This window comes from Cherax quadricarinatus, chromosome 31, assembly GCF_038502225.1.
Source record: "Cherax quadricarinatus isolate ZL_2023a chromosome 31, ASM3850222v1, whole genome shotgun sequence".
NCBI lineage: Eukaryota > Metazoa > Arthropoda > Malacostraca > Decapoda > Parastacidae > Cherax > Cherax quadricarinatus.
The window spans coordinates 13518188-13539666 of NC_091322.1; the positions used below are offsets into that span (position 1 = coordinate 13518188).

General features: G+C 38.3%; 1 protein-coding gene across 3 annotated transcripts in view; it reads left to right on the top strand.

The window, feature by feature from the left end:
- The window catches only part of LOC128697789 (BBSome complex member BBS4), a 139737-nt gene that overhangs the window by 77558 nt on the left and 40700 nt on the right, over positions 1 to 21479 (top strand). For all 3 annotated transcript variants that reach the window (XM_070090212.1, XM_070090210.1, XM_070090211.1), the window contains 3 exons: positions 1957 to 2051; positions 5014 to 5176; positions 19401 to 19554. In XM_070090212.1, the coding sequence (XP_069946313.1) occupies positions 1957 to 2051; positions 5014 to 5176; positions 19401 to 19554 (412 nt within the window). The remainder of the gene's footprint in view (positions 1 to 1956; positions 2052 to 5013; positions 5177 to 19400; positions 19555 to 21479) is intronic.

Below are 21479 nucleotides of genomic sequence, written 5' to 3' on the forward strand. Positions count from 1 at the left end.
TTTTCTCCACATCTTACAACATTCATGGCTTATGGAGAAGGATTCTTTTCCACTTTCCCATGGAGTACCAGTATATTTTGCATTTAAATTAGTTTATAAAGCAATTTGTGACCCAGTGAATTTTCTGTATTTGGCATGCTGTCTCATCTATATTGGTCCTAACATTTTAATCCACATTTTTGCATTGTCCACTGGCTTGAAGATTACATGAAGTGGCACAGTCAGTTTGATGAAGAGCAGGTATGATGTATCTGTGCTGACATACTTTCTCCTAGCATTAATAGGGTTCATGCAGCAGATTGAACACTTACATTCATTTGTTGATATAATTATGTTGAATGCCATTCTTAGCCTATTCCAAGTGATTACTAGATGTACTATTGCACTCCCAAAATGTACAGCAACATATTTCAGATAGTGCCTGCACTCTGACATCATCACACTTCTGAAAAGATGGTATTCCTTGTAAGGTATGAACAGATGTCTTCTTCTAGGGGCCAGGCCGAGGTTTGGCAGACAGTAACTCGACACTGCCACCAGTCTTGAAACGCTGCACTCAGTTCCTCGCTGAACGCTCACACACACTAACATTCTCCACTATTTCTTTCGTCTGGTGCCCAGCTTTGTGAAGCTCTATGATTTGAGCTATAGTTTCAGGTGTTAAAGACTTCCTTTTACCCATAATCAAACATGTATAGCCTCAAAACCAAAGGGAACACCGGACAAAAGATGGGGCAGACGAGAGACAACAGTGCAATACTTCCTCTCACCACAGCAGCCACGTGAGCAGTGAGAAGTCACTGTGAACTGTGGTGGCAGGCTGTGACATCATGCTAATGGCTATACACAAATGGCTGCTAATGGCTGCTACCCAGCAGAATGCACTGACAAAAAAAGACCCCCTTGTATGGTAGGCCTTAGATTTTCATCACAGCATTATGCTGAGGCGCTCACCCGGCTTAATGTCGTGATGAGCACTGTAGTTTAAAATAATCACTGTACAGCAGTCCAGCTAGTAAAGCAACATTTCCTTTGTTCATTAATCATGTCCCCAGGCCTCTCCTACATAACACTTACCTACCATTCTGAATCTATTTTCAGAGAGGGATCTTGTAATTATTTTATTGACAGTAATTACTACAAGACTATTGTATAGATGGTAATTACTACAAATGTTTAGCTTGTAAATTATTTTCATAGTTTCTAGTGCTTGTAGCACATAGTATCTCCTATTGCAGTATTCTTGTACACTTGTAGCCTCATGTGTTTCCTGATGATGGTGCTATGAAAGTTTCTTAAGCTGGTTTCTCATAATTTGTAGCATTCAGTTTTATATGATCAAAACACAAATAACCTGCACAATGGAGAATGAATATGGCTATTGTAGTTAATGGTCCAAGTCAGACAGAAATGTCATCACAAGTTTCAGTCTCCTATGTGCAGGTTATTTGTATGTATATTGTTCCAGTCACTGTATTTTGCCTTTTTATTCTTTATGTGACATAACTCATAATTTTCATGTTTATGATGTAGTACATTTTGTAAAATGTACAGTACTCTATTTCTTTTCCTGTTTTATACATGGTGCATGGGAAGCTCAAATTCATTTTGGAGCAGTGTCTATATAACTAGATTTTTTTTTGGTTCATCAGCTGCTTGCTAACAAGGTAGAAAGACTCAGATTAAAAAACAAATTCACCATCACTCCTTCAGTAACATGAACATCGTGATTTAAGTGACGAACTAAGCTATAAAAATCCCAACCGATCCTTCCTTTATACAATTATAAGATATACTGAGTACCAAAGATGGGACACCATGAGCTTAGTTCTGCTCCTGTGGTTAAAAATGGATAATTTCTTATGTAGGTACTGTGTTTACTGTCATACATATCTCTCTGTATTAGACTAAGCATGAGAATTTATTGGCAATACTAATACTGCTCGTTTTTTACAGATTTCTTCTGGGACGGCATAAACTGGCTGTGGAGGCCTATCTACAAGCTGAGGATAAATTGGATAAGCCTGACTGGGAACTTCACCATAATTTAGGTGAATATTATTTATATTTGTATAATTTTTCATGTAAATTTAATGTACTCTAACCTATAGTTTTTGCTTTATTGTTTTCAAAATTTTCTTACCATACACCTAAAGTTTTTAATTTTTTTACCAGTTTTGTATGTACTATCTTGAGAGCGACTTAATGTGCTCTTATTTAATCAAACAATGAAAGTTATTATATGATTAATAAGAATAGCCCCTTATTTGCCATTTGTATGAGATATAGTTCTTAGCCTCATGGAATATTGAGAAATAGGTGTTGTTAAATCAAATGACATATTCTCTAACCCCACTTGATGTTCAGAGTTGTCTCAGTTGATAACACTACCACAAAACTTGGTCACCTGAAACCTTTTTTTTTTATCTCATAATCTCTTTACAAATTTCACTTGAAAGACAGATAGATGTACTGCGACAGTAATGAAGAAAACACAGGCACAGACAAGCTTTATTGACTTGATAAAAACTCTACACAATGTGAAACATTGTCGTAGTGAAAGTTTGCTCTGTAACTGTGTCTTTTTCTCACGTAAGCATCATTTATTTTTAACACACAGGTAGTCTCCTGCTGAGGTAGGGTGACCTAAAAAAAAAAAAAGAGAGGAAACACTTTTGCCATCATGCATTCAATCACTGTCTTGCCAGTGATTGAACTTCACAGTTCAAATTACCCTCTGAACTGCAACATCTAAGCATAATATCTAAATAATAAAAGATAAAACATAGTTAGAACATGAATCTGTTTAAATGTTGTGATTTTTTTCATATGCAAGCTTGTCTTGGGATGAGTTACACATCATCATTGATTAAATGAAAGGTGATGTGGATATGATTGTTGTATTCAAAGAATAAGGTGGTACAGATTATGAGTAGGTTGTACACCAGAGCTAGAAAGTGCAGGCAATAAAGACAAAAGTTCAGCTTGGTTGTAGGCCGAGTATGATAAGGTGAGCAAGGTTGTGAGATGGGAATAGTTTCATCCCTTGATTTTGGTAGATCCTTGTGACACATGGTAACATTAGATCTGATAGGCAAAGAAACAAAACAGGGGGAATGAGTAATGGAATGAGAGCCATACTGCCCATCACTAATATCTTATATACAGTACTATCTCACCACATTTTGTAATAATTCAGGTTACTAGTTTAACTCTTATTGTAATTTTATTAGAATTTTTATTTTGAAATAACTGAAAATTTTTAATACAGTATTATGTAAGTGTTCTTTTTTCCATATACCTTGCTATGACTTTATTTGCCACATATACATTTGATTCACATTCACTGAATCTCTCTTACTGTTAATATCAATAATGTCTTGTATACATACCAAAGCCCTTCTAGACAAAATGCTATGCATAAATAAGGGGTTTTCCATGTTATTGTAATGGCATCTAATTTTGTGCAAATGCTGTATCATGTGGAAATAGTTTAATTTGATTTTGATCTGATTTGATCTGCTGACTGAATGCTGAAGTGTTAGCCAAAGTGACTGCCAACAAAGCTTACATTCATTTGGCCAGCTACCCAAGGTGACCACTTAACAGTTTTAAACATTATCATTAATAATGGGAAAATGGCAACTCTGGGTCTGACACTGGCATTACAAATTTATAAAACAAAAAGGAACAAAGGAAAAGACTTTCCATGGATCTATGATCTTGGAGTGTTGGATATATGGTCTTAATTCTTCTGTGTACCAGGACAACCTTCACTTTCACATAATCCAAGACTGGAAGTGAATTCTCCATGATGCAGCCTACTGGTAGGCATACGTTAGTGTACTGCAATAACAATCCCTGAAAAACTAATTGGAAATGACAAATTTCTTTTTAGGTACACCAAAAGTAATAAATACTCCACTGTTTTAACAGACAGTTTCCCTGCATTATGAAAGTAAACATACTCATAGTAATTAACCCTTTGACTGTTTTGGTCGTATATATACGTCTTACGAGCCACCGTTTTTTATGTATACATACTCATAAATTCTAGCGGCTTCAAATTAAACAGGAGAAAGCTGGTAGGCCCACATGTGAGAGAATGGGTCTGTGTGGTCAGTGTGCACCATATAAAAAAAAATCCTGCAGCACGCAGTGCATAATGAGAAAAAAACTCCGACCATTTTTTAATTAAAATGCCGGCTTTGTGGTCTATTTTCGTATAGTATTTATGGTTGTATTCTCGTTTTCTTGGTCTCATTTGATAGAATGGAAAACATATTATAGAAATAGAGGTGATTTTGATTGGTTTTACTATGAAAAGAACCTTGAAATGGAGCTCAAAGTAGGGGAAATGTTTGATTTTTGCCGATGTTCAAAAGTAAACAAATGATGTCATTTTCCAATAAATGTCCAAGTAGCCATTCTAATATGCAGTCATGAATGGGTTGACATTATTTATACAATTATTACACTATTGCAGTAGTCTGCATAACAGTAAATCTATTTTTTGTTTGAATAAAAATTCAAAATAGAAAGCAAGAGTAATATCAGAAGAGCCTGGAGGTTAGGAGGCTGAGTACCTCATCTTCTACTTCTTCATTATTCTGTTTTTGTCCCAGTTTTGTATTGATAAATCCACTGGTTGGCAAAATGTTTACATAATAAAGACCCAGTTGTTGTGCATATGTCTAATTCTTTAATTTGTCAGTATTATGTACCATTGATGCTATGATTTATATGATATAATAATGTAGTGTGTCATCATTATTTCAAGATTTATTTAATAACATATTATAATAAGTGCTACTGATACTTCTACATTTCTGTTCCCCTCAAGGAAGGTTCCTTGATGTTGGTGAGGGGCTCTTGATTTAGGGAATTGGATCTGTGCTCCAGTTCCCCGAATTAAGCCTGAATGCCTTCCACATCCCCCCCCAGGCACTGTATAATCCTCCGGGTTTAGCGCTTCCCCCTTGATTATAATAATAATACATTTTTGTTGGACAGGAGTATGCTACTTGCACTTAAAAGATTATGATGGATCAAGAGAACAGCTCATGTTTGCTCTGGAACAAAATAAACACCACCAGACCTTTGCAGTGCTTGCCAAGCTCTACCTCCTGGTGAATGACGTTTCTTCTGCTATCAGTACTTATCGAGCTGCCATCGAGTGAGTCTTTTTGTTGTCCCAGCATTATATGTTGTAAAATCTTATGTCAGAGTTTCATATTGTAATAATTGCTGTCACTACTAAGTAAGAGGTAGCAAGAACTGTTAGAAATGTTTGCTAGTGTAAAAAACAATGATTGGAATACTCTTGAAATGGTGATATGTTGCATCAATGTGCAGGAGAGGGTTGTTTGTAGGAGGGTGGGTGCAACATGGAGAGAAAAATTATTGGTGGAATGATGATGAAAATGATCATTAAAAAGGAACAATTGAATAGAATAGGTTTTTTTCAGAGATAAAATTGAATCATGAAAGGTAAATTAAATGGAAGAGATGGGAGGCTGAAGAAGGTGCAAAAACAAAACAAATGAAAGAATGGATGAGACACAGTTTTTGTTATTGGAGGTTTTAAGGGTCACCACAGCTTAAGCTATATTGAGCATTACTTCCTGGGAGTCCAAGGAAAATATTACTCAAATCTGGGTAGGAATTGGGAGGGAGGAAAGTTTTTCCTAACAAACAGTTGGATTAGTATATTCCCATTTAGGTCTGGAGTATCCCTTTAATCACCAGCAGGAGCTAGATGCTCACACTCTCCCACCTGAGTCAGCACAGCAGGCTTTCCCTCAACCTAGAAGTAGTTGATGTATGGTGCCCCTGACCAATTGGCCAGCATGTTGTGTTTGATGAAGACAAGCATCCATGGAGAAAACAGCAAAAATTTGTCAGCGATTCTCAAAGCAGGTAGAGTGAAACATCCATACTCTACGAAAACCAATGCAGAAGCCTGGGTGAGACAGTGTCAGTGCATTTAAATGGGCTTTTTTTTTTTTTTTTGAGAAATATAAATTAAGTTTAGGTAGTAGGTTGGTAGACAGCAACCGCCCAGGGAGGTACTACCATCCTGCCAAGTGAGTGTACAACGAAAACCTGTAATTGTTTTACATGATGGTAGGATTGCTGGTGTCTTTTGTCTGTCTCATAAACATGCAAGATTTCAGGTATGTCTTGCTACTTCTACTTGCACTTAGGTCACACTACACATACATGTACAAGCATATATATACACACCCCTCTGGGTATTTTTCTATTTTCTTTCTAGTTCTTGTTCTTATTTATTTCCTCTTATCTCCATGGGAAAGTGGAACAGAATTCTTCCTTCATAAGCCATGCGTGTTGTAAGAGGCGACTAAAATGCCAGGAGCAAGGGGCTAGTAACCCCTTCTCCCGTGTAAAGAGAAACTTTTGTTTTTCTTTTTGGGCCACCCTGCCTTGGTGGGATACGGCCGGTGTGTTGAAAGAAAGAAAGAATAAATTAAGTTTAGGTAGTAGGTTGGTAGACAGCAACCGCCCAGGGAGGTACTACCGTCCTGCCAAGTGAGTGTAAAACGGAAACCTGTAATTGTTTTACATGATGGTAGGATTGCTGGTGTCTTTTTTTCTGTCTCATAAACATGCAAGATTTCAGGTACGTCTTGCTACTTCTACTTACACTTAGGTCACACTACACATACATGTACTACAAGCGTATATATAAACACCCCTCTGGGTTTTCTTCTATTTTCTTTCTAGTTCTTGTTCTTGTTTATTTCCTCTTATCTCCATGGGGAAGTGGAACAGAATTCTTCCTCCGTAAGCCATGCGTGTTGTAAGAGGCGACTAAAATGCCAGGAGCGAGGGCCTAGTAACCCCTTCTCCTGTATAAATTACTAAATTTAAAAAGAGAAACTTTCGTTTTTCTTTTTGGGCCACCCTGCCTTGGTGGGATACGGGTGGTTTGTTGAAAAAAAAAATTAAGTTGAGAAATCAAGGGGATAAATGTGTTAAAGAGGAAAATAAAAGGGTAGTGACATTACAGAGATTAAGGGAATATTTAGTAAATTGTTGATAGAGGTGATGGAATAGAGGAAGGAATTAGTTAGTTATGTTTCCTGGAATACCTTGTGAATTAGATCACATTTTTCTGTACTACTCTTATAGCTATATACATCTCTTTAGTAATCAGGTTGGTATGGAACTGTGCTACCTATGCACTGGAATCTTGCAACTAGTTGATACTGTACACTGGGATGAGATAGACACCTTCTTAATTGCATCATATCCCTGCTGGAGCTTGCTCCTTTGAATCTAACTTATATCCAGCACCTCACAAAGAATGCAACTCAGGCACTACAATAGTTAAAAACAAAAAACTGTATAGTGGCACAGAAAATGGTACGTACTGTACATATAAAATTAAACCATGATTACCCTTTACAAAGCTTAACCTAAAGCAGATGGTGCTTCCATAACAACAACAGAAGGAGGAGAGTATGAATACAGTAATATTGCCCAGTTTCTCAAACTTCTGGTCATAAACGAGTACTCTGTTTTGCAATTTCTCACTTGTGTCTGACATTGTAGTTATACTGAGTGTAGTTTGGCAGTTATCATAATGAATTTTGTGCATGTTACATTGGTCACTATAATTTTCCAGCACAAAATCATTTCAACTTATATTTTTAGTAGCAGAACTGTATATTGAGCACTCATTCATATCTGTCTACTGTGTATTCATGCAAACTGGAAAAAGTCTTTGCTTAGTTACTTTTGAAGATTGAGACACTCATGCAGCATATGAGAACCTTTATTGAAGAAACGTTTCACCACACAGTGGCTTCATCAGTCCAATACAAAGCAGAAAGGTGTATTGGACTGATGAAGCCTCTGTGTGGTGAAACGTTTCTTCAGTAAAGATTCCCACATGTTACACGAGTGTCTCAGTCTTCAACTAGTCGATTTTAAACCATTTAGTTACTTTTCCTCTTACTAAATTATTAAAAGAGAGAAATTAAAGCTCTGACAGAGTCATTCTTTCCCAGCAGATGATTGTTTCAGAAATAAACTTTCTTTTACAAAAGTGTCTTACGGCCTGATGGTTCCACCTTTAATGGAGACGTACTATGTGATTGCTTTAATGACACCAATTTACTGCAACAACTGTGATCCCACTTCCTCACTCTTTATTTTAATGCTCTTCCTTCAGTACTTCTACATTCCCTCATATATCATGCTTTTCATCTGTGCTGTGCGTCACTGAATGATCACAGGTTTAACATTTTCTGCAAATATAGTAATTATGGCTTTATAAGCCAAGAGTTACAAAAATAAAGTTCAACAGAAAATGAAAGTTTACTGCCTGCACTCTGAGGATTGAGTGGCAATGTTGAACTTTAGAAGGCAACTTGAATTGTGATGTCCACTTGAGAGCATAACAGTAGAGGAGCACTGCAGTGGCCCTACTAACCCATTCTAGACAAATCCTTCTCACACTTTATAGTTCGTTAACCTATTTTGAAGCTACCCAAGGTGCATAATTGGTTAGCCTATTTTTGAAGCTACCCAAGGTGCTAGCTTTGATCACTGTACTTAGCAGATTGTTTCACTCATCTACAACTATTTAAAAGTAAGTACTTTCCTTTTATCTTTTCTAAATGTGAATTTATCCAACTTGAATCCATTGTTTCAAGTTTGTTCTTGGTTAGAGATCCTCAGTTCCTTTCTGACAAATAGTACTAGGTATATAAATACTGACAAGCTGTAGAAATAAAGATATATAGACAAAATTTAGAGTATTTTAATAGGAGACATTTTACCCACTGAGAGCTTTATCAATCCACAGCAAGATAACTATTGAGTAATGGGGAACATGTTTGATTTGCACCTGTAACCTTCAGATATGTCCTCTTCTTACCAGACCTTTTCTTTCTAACTGTCTGTGTCTGTCCTATCAAGTCCTACAAGTACCTGTATTACAACCCAGGATTCCAAATGGCCTGTTATCCCGGGTGTAATGGGAGCAAAATAAACACAGCAGAAAAAGTTTAAACTTATATTATCCTTCACCAATTTAGAACAGCAATATGTACACTATGTACAGTGATAAGTATAGTGCACTCCACGGTAAGCAAGGCAGAAATAGAAGCCACAAGATAGCAGACCGTGCTTCAACCAGCTCTAGAATGGGAATGACAAGGGCAGACAGGAGAGTGGTACCCACATAACCTCTGCGATTGCCAAAACCATCTTCTTATTGGCTAGAACCTGGTCACTAGTTGAACGACGGGCCCCCATCATCAACTCTTAGCAACCTGGTTCGCTGGTTGGGGGAGATAGCCTGTAAATGAGGGTGTGTACATGCGCCGAATAAAGGTTACGTACTCTTTGCATGCCACACCCCCACCCCGAGAAGGCTCAGGATTAGGCTGCCACCTCCCAGTGGTAACCGTGCTGCCATGGCACAAAATAATGGGACCGCCTTTCCTCTCCACCATCCAACTCTTAGATAGAGCTCAGCTTTTCTCATGACAAAAAGCCAAACCCTAAACTCAGAGTGAGACAGCAGTCAGTCAGGCTAGCATAGGTCCAAGATACAGGCGGACGGTAGCCCGCATCCCCTCACTAAAAAAAAACCCCACACCAGGGGATAAAAAAAAAGAGCGTGAAAAGGGGTTACCACAGATAATATAACATACTAACCTAAATAAATAAAAATATTAGACTCTAGATAAAGAGTCCGCCAACACATTTTCTTTGCCGGCAATATATTTAATTCTGAGTGAGTATGGTTGCAGTCTTAGTGTCCAGCACATGAGCCTTGTGTTGTGGTTCTTCATGGCTTGGAGATATACTAGTGGATTGTGATCACTGTAGACTGTGACCACCTGCGATGTCTGGCCCACATAAACATCGAAATGCTCCAAAGCCAGTACCAGCGCGAGGGCTTCATTTTCAATGGTAGAGTAAGCCCTCTGATGTGGCTGGAACTTGGCTGAAAAGTATGCTACAGGCTGCAACTCCTCATTCTCGTTTTGTAATAGTACTGCCCCAATCCCAGACTCACAAGCATCAACCTGTAATGAAAAAGGTTTGGAGAAGTCTGGAGACAAGAGAATGGGTGCAGTACACAATAATCTTTTTGCTTTATTAAAAGCAGTGTTACAGTCTGAGGTCCAATTAAAGGGAACTTTGTGACTGGTAAGAGAGGTAAGAGGGGCTACAATATCTGAGAAATTCTTAAAGAATCTTCTGTAAAATCCTATCATGCCTAGGAAACGTTGAAGAGATTTCCTATCATGAGGAACTGGATAATCTTTAATAGCAAGAATTTTAGCAAGTTTAGGTGCAACTTTACCACTCCCTACTTCATGGCCTAGAAAAGTGACAGTGGCCTGGCCAAAGGAAGATTTAGATAAATTAACTGTTAAATGGGAACTCTTAAAGGTCTCAAAAAGAGCCTTAAGTCTAAGTAGGTGTTGATCCCAAGTATCAGACACCACAACAATATCATCTAGGTACGCTGCCGTGCCTTCAAGTCCTTTAACCCTTTGACTGTTTTCGACGTATAAATACATCTTACGAGCCAATGTTTCTGACGTATATATACTCAATAATTCTAGCGGCTTCAAATGAAGCGGGAGAAAGCTGGTAGGCCCACATGTGAGAGAATGGGTCTGTGTGGTCAGTGTGCACCACATAAAAAAAATCCTGCAGCACACATTGCGTAATGAGAAAAAAAAAAAATGATCGTTTTTTTGGAATAAAACGCCGACTTTGAGGTGTATTTTCATATAGTATTTATCGTTGTATTCGCGTTTTCATGGTCTTAGGTGATAAAATGGAAAACATATTACAGAAATAGAGATGATTTTCATTACTTTGACGATGAAAACGACCTTGAAACTGAACTCAAAGTAGCGGAAATGTTCGATTTTTACCAATGTTCAGGAGTAAATAAATCACACCACACGTCCAATACACGTCAACTGGGGAGTCTAATATTCTTTCACTAGTGCACTGATATTATTTATACCATTTTTACAATAATGCAGTAGTCTGCATAACAGTAATTTTTTTATTTTTTTGTATGAATAAAAAATCAAAATAGAAAGCAATAATAATGTAAGAGGGGCCTAGAGATGTGACTAATGAACAGAGCATATGTTATTTTAGTGCCATAAATGTCTACCTTGTTTATTCTGGACCCTATTTTGAAATTGGCATCTTTTTTAGTTTGCGTGAAATTGGCCAAATTGCCAATTTCTGACCACCATATTGGGTAGTCCAAATTAGTAAATGGGAGGTTTCTTGTACTCAGCTGATAGATAAAATGGAGTTCTAAAGAAATAGCTATGAGTTTGGTCAACTGGAACAATGGAATTGGCTGAAAATAGGGCTCAAAGTCGGCAAAATCGCCAATACGCATATGTCGCCAAGACCGCTAACTTCACGGGAGCATAATTCCATGAGTTTTCGACCAAATTTCGAACTTTTGGTGTCATTACCATCGGGAAAAGATTCTCTATCATTTCATAAGAAAAAATAATTTTTTTATTTTTCAAAAATTGAGCGACATAGAATGACAGTTTCAGAAAGGGGCCTGAAACAGTCAAAGGGTTAATAGCCTGATGGATAAGTTTCTGGAATGAAGAGGGGGAATTTTTCATTCCGAAGGGGGTAACTGTGTATTGATAATGACCTGGAATTACGAAGGCAGAGATTTCCTTCGCCTTATCCGTTAAAGGTACCTGATAGTAACCTTTAAGGAGATCTAATCTAACTTGGACACAAAAGTAGCCTTACCCACAAAGTCAATTACGTCATCCAGATGAGGAAGAGGGTAAGCATCTGTAATTGTGACCTCATTCACCTTACGATAGTCTGTACACATACAAAACCCTCCATCAGCCTTCTTCACAAGGATGCACGGTGAAGCCCATGGACTAGATGACTCCTCCACTAAACCATGCTTTAACAAAAATTCTATTTCCTGCTGAAGTAACCTTTGCTTTTCAGAATTAGCTCTGTAGGGGGAGAGTTTAATTGGTTTAGAGTTTCCCACATCTACATCATGATAACCTAACGTACATTTTTTCGGCACATCCGAAAAAATATTAGGATATGACTGTAGAAGCTCAGTTAAATTTGTTGCTTGCGTTTCAGATAGTCCCTCCATTAAAGGGCTAGGATCCTTGAGGAGGACAGAATTTGAAAGTTTAATATTAATTTCAGAGATAAAGTGCAAAGAATCAGAGTCGTCCTCAGAGGTAGAGGACAGAGTCATTACTGGGACTTTATCTGGTGTATGGAAATATTTTAATTGATTAATGTGGTAAGTTTTAGTTTTTGAGGTCTTATCAATGGGAGCTACCACATAATTTACATCAGATAATCTACTTACAATCTGCATAGGTCCTGTAAATCTAGCTTTCAAGGTGTGGCCAGGTATAGGTTCCTGCACCAACACCTTGTCTCCTGGATGGAAGGAGCGGAATTGTGCACTTCTGTCATGCCTCTGTTTCATCTTACTTTGAGCTGTCTTTAGGTTAGCCTTGGCTAACTGACATGCCACCTGCAACCTTGAAGATGGGTTGTAGAGTGTTGAGCTAACGTCTTCTCCCATCCATCCTTCTTTGAGCACCCCGAAGAGGACCTCGTACATTGTGCCCAAAGATCAGCTCAAACGGACTATACCCTGTAGACTCTTGCACCGTCTCTCGTACTGAGAACAGCAACAAAGGTAGTGATTCATCCCAGTCTGTAGGAAAGTGCATGCAAAAAGTTCTCATCATAGTTTTTAACGTTTGATGGAATCTTTCCAAGGCTCCTTGGGACTGAGGATGATAGGCAGTGGATAAGTTGTGGATTATCCCTAACCTAGTTAATACTTCCCTAAATGCTTTGGCAGTAAAGTTAGTACCTTGATCATTTTGAATAGTTTTAGGAATGCCAAAACAAGAAATGAATTTTGTTAAAGCTTTGAGAATAGCTTTGGTATTAATACTGCGCATGGAAATTGCTTCAGGATATCTGGTTAATTTATCCATAATCGTAAATAAATATTGATTTCCAGACTTTGACCTAGGTAGTGGACCTTCACAATCTATAATTAAATCTGCAAAAGGTTCTCCATCAGCAGGTATAGGTTGGAGAGGTGCAGGTTTAATGCACCACTCACCCTTTTCCCCTCATCTATTCTGTGATTCACCTCATCCTTCATAGAACCATCTGCTGACACGTCCACTCCTAAATATCTGAATACATTCACCTCCTCAATACTCTCACCCTCCAATCTGATATCCAGTCTTTCATCACCTAATCTGTTTGTTATCATCATAACCTTACTCTTTCCTATATTCACTTTTAATTTTCTTCTTTTACATACCCTACCAAATTCATCCACCAACCTCTGCAACTTCTCTTCAGAATCTCCCAAAAGCACCGTGTCATCAGCAAAGAGCAACTGTGACAACTCCCACTTTGTGTTTAATTCTTTATCTTTCAACTCCACACCTCGTGCCAAGACCCTAGCATTCACTTCTCTTACAACCCCATCTGTAAATAAGTATATTGAACAACCATGGTGACATCACACATCCTTGTCTAAGGCCTACTTTTACTGGGAAATAATCTCCCTCTCTCGTACATACTCTAACCTGAGCCTCACTATCCTCGTAAAAACTCTTCACTGCTTTCAGTAACCTACCTCCTATACCATACACCTGCAACATCTGCCACATTGCCCCCCTGTCCACCCTGTCATATGCCTTTTCTAAATCCATTAATGCTACAAAAACCTCCTTACCCTTATCTAAATACTGTTCACCTATATGTTTCACTGTCAACACTTGGTCTACACACCCCCTACCTTTCCTAAAGCCTCCTTGTTCATCTGCTATCCTACTCTCTGTCTTACTCTTATTTCTTTCAATAATAACTCTACCATACACTTTACCAGGTATACTCAACAGATTTATTCCCCTATAATTTTTGCACTCTCTTTTATCCCCTTTGCCTTAATAAAAAGGAACTATGCATGCTCTCTGCCAATCCCTAGGTACCTTACCCTCTCCAACCACTCCAAAACTATATCCCCTCCTGCTTCTAACATTTCTATCTTTATCCCATCAATCCCAGCTGCTTTACCCCCTTTCATTCTACCCACTGCCTCACAAACTTCTCCCACGCTCACAACTGGCTCTTCCTCACTCCTACAAGATGTTATTCCTCCTTGCCCTATACAAGAAATCACAGTTTCCCTATCTTCATCAACATTTAACAGTTCCTCAAAATATTCCCTCCTTCCCGATACCTCTAACTCTACATTTAATAACTCTCCTCTCCTATTTTTGACTCAAATCCATTTGTTCCCTAGGCTTCCTCAACTTATTAATCTCACTCCAAAACTTTTTCTTATTTTCAACAAAATTTGTTGATAACATCTCACCCACTTTCTCATTTGCTCTCTTTTCACATTGCTTCACCACTCTCTTAACCTCTCTTTTTCTCTCCATATAGTCTTCCCTCCTTGTATCACTTCTACTTTGTAAAAACCTCTTTTTCTCCCTTACTACTCTCTTTACATCATCATTCCACCAATCGCTCCTCTTCCCTCCTGCACCCACTTTCCTGTAACCACAAACTTCTGCTGAACACTCTAACATTACATTCTTAAACCTACCCCATACATCTTCGACCCCATTGCCTATACTCTCAATAGCTCATCTATCCTCCAATAGTTGTTTATATCTTACCCTAACTGCCTCCTCTTTTAGTTTATACACCTTCACCTCTCTCTTACTTGCTGCTTCTATTTTCCTTGTATCCCATCTACCTTTTACTCTCACTGTAGCTACAACTAGAAAGTGATCTGATATATCTGTGGCCCCTCTATAAACATGTACATCCTGAAGTCTACTCAACAGTCTTTTATCTACCAATACATAGTCCAACAAACTACTGTCATTACACCCTACATCATATCTTTTATATGTACTTATTTATCCTCTTTTTCTTAAAATATGTATTATTTATAACTAAACCCCATTCTATACAAAGTTCAATCAAAGGGCTCCCATTTTCATTTACACCTGGCACCCCAAACTTACCTACCACACCCTCTCTAAATGTTTCTCCTACTTCAGCATTTAGGTCCCCTACCATAATTACTCTCTCACTTGGTTCAAAGGCTCCTATACATTCGCTTAACATCTCCCAAAATCTCTCTCTCTCCTGTATGCTCCTCTCTTCTCCAGGTGCATACACGCTTATTATGACCCACTTTTCACATCCGACCCTTATTTTAATCCACATAATCCTTGAATTTACACATTTATATTCCCTCGTCTCCTTCCATAACTGGTCCTTCAACATTATTGCTACCCCTTCCTTAGCTCTAACTCTCTCAGCTACTCCTGACTTAATCCCATTTATTTTTCCCCACTGAAACTCGCCTACCCCCTTCAGCTTTGTTTCGCTTAGGGCCAGGACATCCAACTTCTTTTCATTCATAACATCAGCAATCATCTCTTTCTTATCATCCGCACTATATCCATGCACATTCAAGCATCCCAGTTTTATAAAGCTTTTCTTCTTCTGATTTTTAGTAAGCGTGTACAGGAGAAAGGGTTACTTGCGATTGCTCCCGGCATTTTAGTCGCCTGATACGACACACATGGCTTATGGAGGAAAGATTCTTTTCCACCTCCCCATGGACAATAGAGAGAAAAAACAAAAACAAGAGCTATTAAGAAAAGGAAGAAAAACCCTAGATGTGTGTATGTATATATATATACAGTATATGCATGTGCTTGCCTGTGTAGTGTGACCTAAGTGTAAGTAGAAATTGCAAGGTATACCTGTTATCCAGCATGTTTCTAAGACAGAAAAGAGACACCAGCAATCCTACCGTCATGTAAAACAGTTACAGGTTTCTGTTTCACAGTCACCTGTCAAGACGGTAGTACCTCCCTGGGTGGTTGCTGTCTACCAACCTACTACCTGAATGATATTTAGTTTGCCTGGCTCTCATATGATGCCATGGTTATTCAGCTGATGTGGGCCTCTGGTGACATATTGAATGTTGTGCTTACTCCCAGGTCCTTTGTCTTCTGAAGTTTGTAGATTATATCTCCCCCAGCCTCTCAAAATTATGAAGGCATTCATGAAAACTGGTGAGCCAGATTTGAGTCCTGGAGGTGAGAGAGACAATATGTGCAAGGAAACCTTTATTACAATGTTTTACCCAGGAATTTATGGTAGAGGGAAATAAAGTCTGTCTTGATGTTTTGTAGGGTTAACCTTTCACTTGAATCTGCTTATATTTTTCTCTTGCTTTCTTTGTAGTTTCTATATTTTTAGTTATTTGTGTTTAACTCACTGGCTGTCTTCTGCCAAGTAAGGTGACCTAAAGAAGCAAATGCATTCACCATCAATCATTCAGTTGCCATCTATCCAGAAATGTGCTGACAACACAATCAGACTACTGTTTTTATAATTATGTTAGATTTCTCTGAAAAAAAAATAAATTATGACTGTACTTATTTTAGGATATAGAACAGAACAGATTGCTAATTTGAACTATATCCAGACAGCTGTATTTGTTTGTCAAAAGAGAAACTGCATGAGACAAATTCTCCAAATAATGTTTCGGGGTTGCTTAAGCTGAGGCTTGGGTTAAATGCCCTCTTTACCCATGCTACAATGTGTCTATGCTTGTTTGGTTGGAGGGAGGGGGTAAAGGAGGTGTTGTGGGTGAGGGGTTTGGACCTCCAGCAAGCGTGCGTGAGCGTGTTAGATAGGATTGAATGGAGACAAATTGTATTTGGGACCTGACGAGCTGTTGGAATGTGAGCAGGGTAATATTTAGTGAAGGGATTCAGGGAAACCGGTTATTTTATATAACTGGACTTGAGTCTAGGAAATGGGAAATACAATGCCTGCACTCTAAAGGAGGGGTTTGAGATATTGGCAGTTTGGAGGGATATATTGTGTATTTTTATACGTATATACTTCTAAACTGTTGTATTCTGGGCACCTCTGCAAAAACAGTGATTATGTGTGAGTGTTGAATGATGATGAAAGTATTTTCTTTTTGGGGATTTTCTTTCTTTTTGGGTCACCCTGCCTCGGTGGGAGACGGCCGACTTGTTGGAAAAAAAATAAAAAAAAGGTAGTGATGATGATGATGATGATGCAAGCTGCAGGCTACCTGCTTCCTCTCAGTTTGTAATATTATCTCCTACAATAATTTAAAAATGTATTTTTTCAATTACTGTATATATAACACCTATGATGTGTGTATGTAGAGTAATGGTGTGAGATACCAACACCTTAAAAAATTATAGGGACCCCTTTCAGAGTATGAAAAAGTGTGCTTATGCAGAGGGTCATGTTTAGTTATTCAAAGAAAACTACAGTGCTGCTTATGTTTGCTTACCTAATAAATGTTAAAAGGAAACAGTGATGACTGTTGCTGGTGTTGCTTTTGGCAGCAATGTACTAATATTTTTACTGCTGTACCAGCTGCTATGATCCATAATGATTTGCTAATGCAGTAGTTAAGTTACTTGTAGGTAAAGTCTAGTAACAAATATACATTGAGATTCTACTGTCAATAAATCATTAGGTAAATGATATCTTATAAAATGATCATACCACAGGAAGTATTAGGCATTATTTTATTTTAATATGTGCTGACAGTTCGTGGCATGATCATGGCGCAACCTGTCAGTGCAGAATGGAGATATCAGCAGGATGTGATATCTCAGGCATACACTCTTTGCAATGATAACCCATGTCCTTTCATTTTTATATTATGTAACATGATTTTTTTTTTAATGGTGGCTGTCTCCCACCTAGGTAGGGTGACCCATTAAAAAACACTTTCACCACCATTCACACCATCACTGTCTTGCCATAGGCATGCAGATACTACAGTTCAGATGCCCTTCCAAACTGCAAATATCCCCACCCCTCCTTCAAAGTGCAGGAACTACTTTTCCCACCTCTAAGACTCAAGTCTTGCTAACCAGTTTCCCTGAATTCTTTCACAAAAGTTACCTTGCTCCCAGTCCAACAGCTCTTCAGGTTCCAAAAACCATTTACCTCCACTCACTTCTATCTAAAACAATTTCTTTGTGATTGTCTGCAAAATTTCTAATGTACTTCAGCACCTACAGTCTTCTTTCACATTTTTTTTATTCGGTCTTTTTTTTTTTTTTTTTTTTTCAACAAGTCGGCCGTCTCCCACCGAGGCAGGGTGACCCAAAAAAGAAAGAAAATCCCCAAAAAGAAAATACTTTCATCATCATTCAACACTTTCACCACACTCGCACATTATCACTGTTTTTGCAGAGGTGCTCAGAATACAACAGTCTAGAAGCATAAACATATAAAGATACACAACATATCCCTCCAAACTGCCAATATCCCAAACCCCTCCTTTAAAGTGCAGGCATTGTACTTCCCATTTCCAGGACTCAAGTCCGACTATATGAAAATAACCGGTTTCCCTGAATCCCTTCACTAAATATTACCCTGCTCACACTCCAACAGATCGTCAGGTCCCAAGTACCATTCGTCTCCATTCACTCCTATCTAACACGCTCACGCACGCTTGCTGGAAGTCCAAGCCCCTTACCCACAAAACCTCCTTTACCCCCTCTCTCCAACCCTTTCGAGGACGACCCCTACCCCGCCTTCCTTCCCCTATAGATTTATATGCTTTCCATGTCATTCTACTGTGATCCATTCTCTCTAAATGACCAAACCACCTCAACAACCCCTCTTCTGCCCTCTGACTAATACTTTTATTAACTCCACACCTTCTCCTAATTTCCACACTCCGAATTTTCTGCATAATATTTACACCACACATTGCCCTTAAACAGGACATCTCCACTGCCTCCAACCGTCTCCTCGCTGCTGCATTTACCACCCAAGCTTCACATCCATATAAGAGTGTTGGTACTACTATACTTTCATACATTCCCTTCTTTGCCTCCATAGATAACTTTTTTTGACTCCACATATACCTCAACGCACCACTCACCTTTTTTCCCTCATCAATTCTATGATTAACCTCATCCTTCATAAATCCATCCGCCGACACGTCAACTCCCAAGTATCTGAAAACATTCACTTCTTCCATACTCCTCCTCCCCAATTTGATATCCAATTTTTCTTTATCTAAATCATTTGACACCCTCATCACCTTACTCTTTTCTATGTTCACTTTCAACTTTCTACCTTTACACACATTCCCAAACTCATCCACTAACCTTTGCAATTTTTCTTTAGAATCTCCCATAAGCACAGTATCATCAGCAAAAAGTCTATAATAATTAATTTCCATTTCTTAAATTCATAATACACTCTTCACCTTTACAGAATAACATTTATTTTAGGTATTTCCCTGAAAATGGAGACCTGCACACTGCTCTGGGTCTGCTCTACATGCAGACAGGTAAATACCAACAAGCTTTTGAGCACCTGGGAACTACTCTTACCTTTGATCCAAATAACACACGAGCCATTCTTGCTGCTGGCTCGATGATGCAGGTAAGTCGCATTAGAACGTAAGTTTCAAATTAAACTTTCTGAATCACGTGGTTAAGTTCTGAGAGGGTAATTTACCTTGTTCTTATAACTTAAGATTTTTGTAACCTAATTTACACAGTAAGCTCTCTTATGAAGCTCCTCTTCATTGTGTCATTTTTTTTTTTTAAATGCTATTGAAAAATAGCATCCAAAATTGAATAGCATGTAGTATGTACACCTTTTCATGTGCTATTTTAATGGTGGATGTATTTTTTTTTTCAGTTACATGTGCAAAAAATTGCAGTGTATAGCGGAGCTTCATAAGAGAGCTTACTGTAGTATTATGATATTTTGTTGTTTTCTATACGTTGTTTAAATTATCTGCCTCTTCTTAACAAGACAGGATAATCCAAAGATGAAAAGGATATTTGCTATCAAATTATATCTAGCCACATTTCCAGTAGGATAATGTTTGGAAATAAATGGTATAAAATACCGACACAATGGAAATATAAACACATATGCAGTATAATGTGATCCTTTATTGACAACGTTTCGCCCACACGGTGGGCTTTTTCAAGTCACAAACAGATCTACCTGGGGTGGAAGGTACACGAGTATTTAAAGTCAGGTTCAGAATGCTGGGTCAGGTGGAGAATGCTGCATCTGATGATCTACCGAGTGGGGTTATAGAGTCTAAAATCTTGAGTAGCTTGGAAGGGAGATTGGATAAGTATGTGAGTAGACCTTCTGCAGTGTTCCTCCATTCCTATGTTCTTATGTGGGATAGCGATGAAGTTTCTTGGCAAGTGGCTCAGCTATGTTATAGAAGCCATTGTTCTGGTTGAAGTTGTTGGACATGGAGATAAGCGATGATTCCAAGATTCTTGGAATCACTGCTTATCTCCATATCCATGATTCCAAGATTCTTGGAATCATCACTTATCTCCATATCCAACAACTTCAACCAAAACAATGGCTTCTATAACATAGCTGAACCACTTGCCAGGAAACTTCTTCATCACCATCCCACATAAGAACATAGGAATGGAGGAACACTGCAGAAGGTCTACTCACATACTTATCCAATCTCCCTTCCAAGCTACCCAAGATTTTATACTCTATAACCCCACTCGGTAGATCATCAGATGCAGCATTCTCCACCTGACCCAGCATTCTGAACCTGACTATAAATACTCGCGTACCTTCCACCCCAGGTAGATCTGTTTGTGACTTGAAAAAGCTCACTGTGTGGGCAAAACATTGTCAATAAAAGATCACATTATACTGCATATGTGTTTATATTTCCAGGATAATGTTTACCATGACAAAGTGAGAGCCACACCTCACACTACAGTGTTAAGCACTCTACACCCCATCTCTCATAACTCAAGCTTGACTTGCCAGTTTTCCTGACTCCTTTCATAAACCTTACATTGTCCACACAATAACTGCAAGTTTGTAATATAGCAGTAATATCTTTATTTCTACAAGTACATGTACAAAGTATAGAGGCCTAACTGACATCAGTGACATACTACTACATAGAAAGCCATTGTTATGCAGAGCATTTCAGGGAAATTAGGTCAGTTTTGTCCCAGGATGCAACTCACACCAGTCAGCTAACACCCAGCTGCCCATTTTTACTGATGGGTGAACATGGACAACAGGTATAAAGAAAAATACCCTCAGCGTGTGAAGCAAGAACTTTTTGCCACCAGGCCATGGGCCACTTACTCTATTCTAATACACTTGTATTGACCATTTGTGTCATTCACTCCATTCTAACATGTCTACTACTACTTGTTGATAATTCAAAACCACGTTGTAATGTTTGTGACTGAATTCATGCCTGTTTTATCAATTCATTACAACTGTAACCAAATCAAAATCATATAAGTAGTTCATTACCACTGTAACCTGGATTGAACAGTTAAAAACGAAAG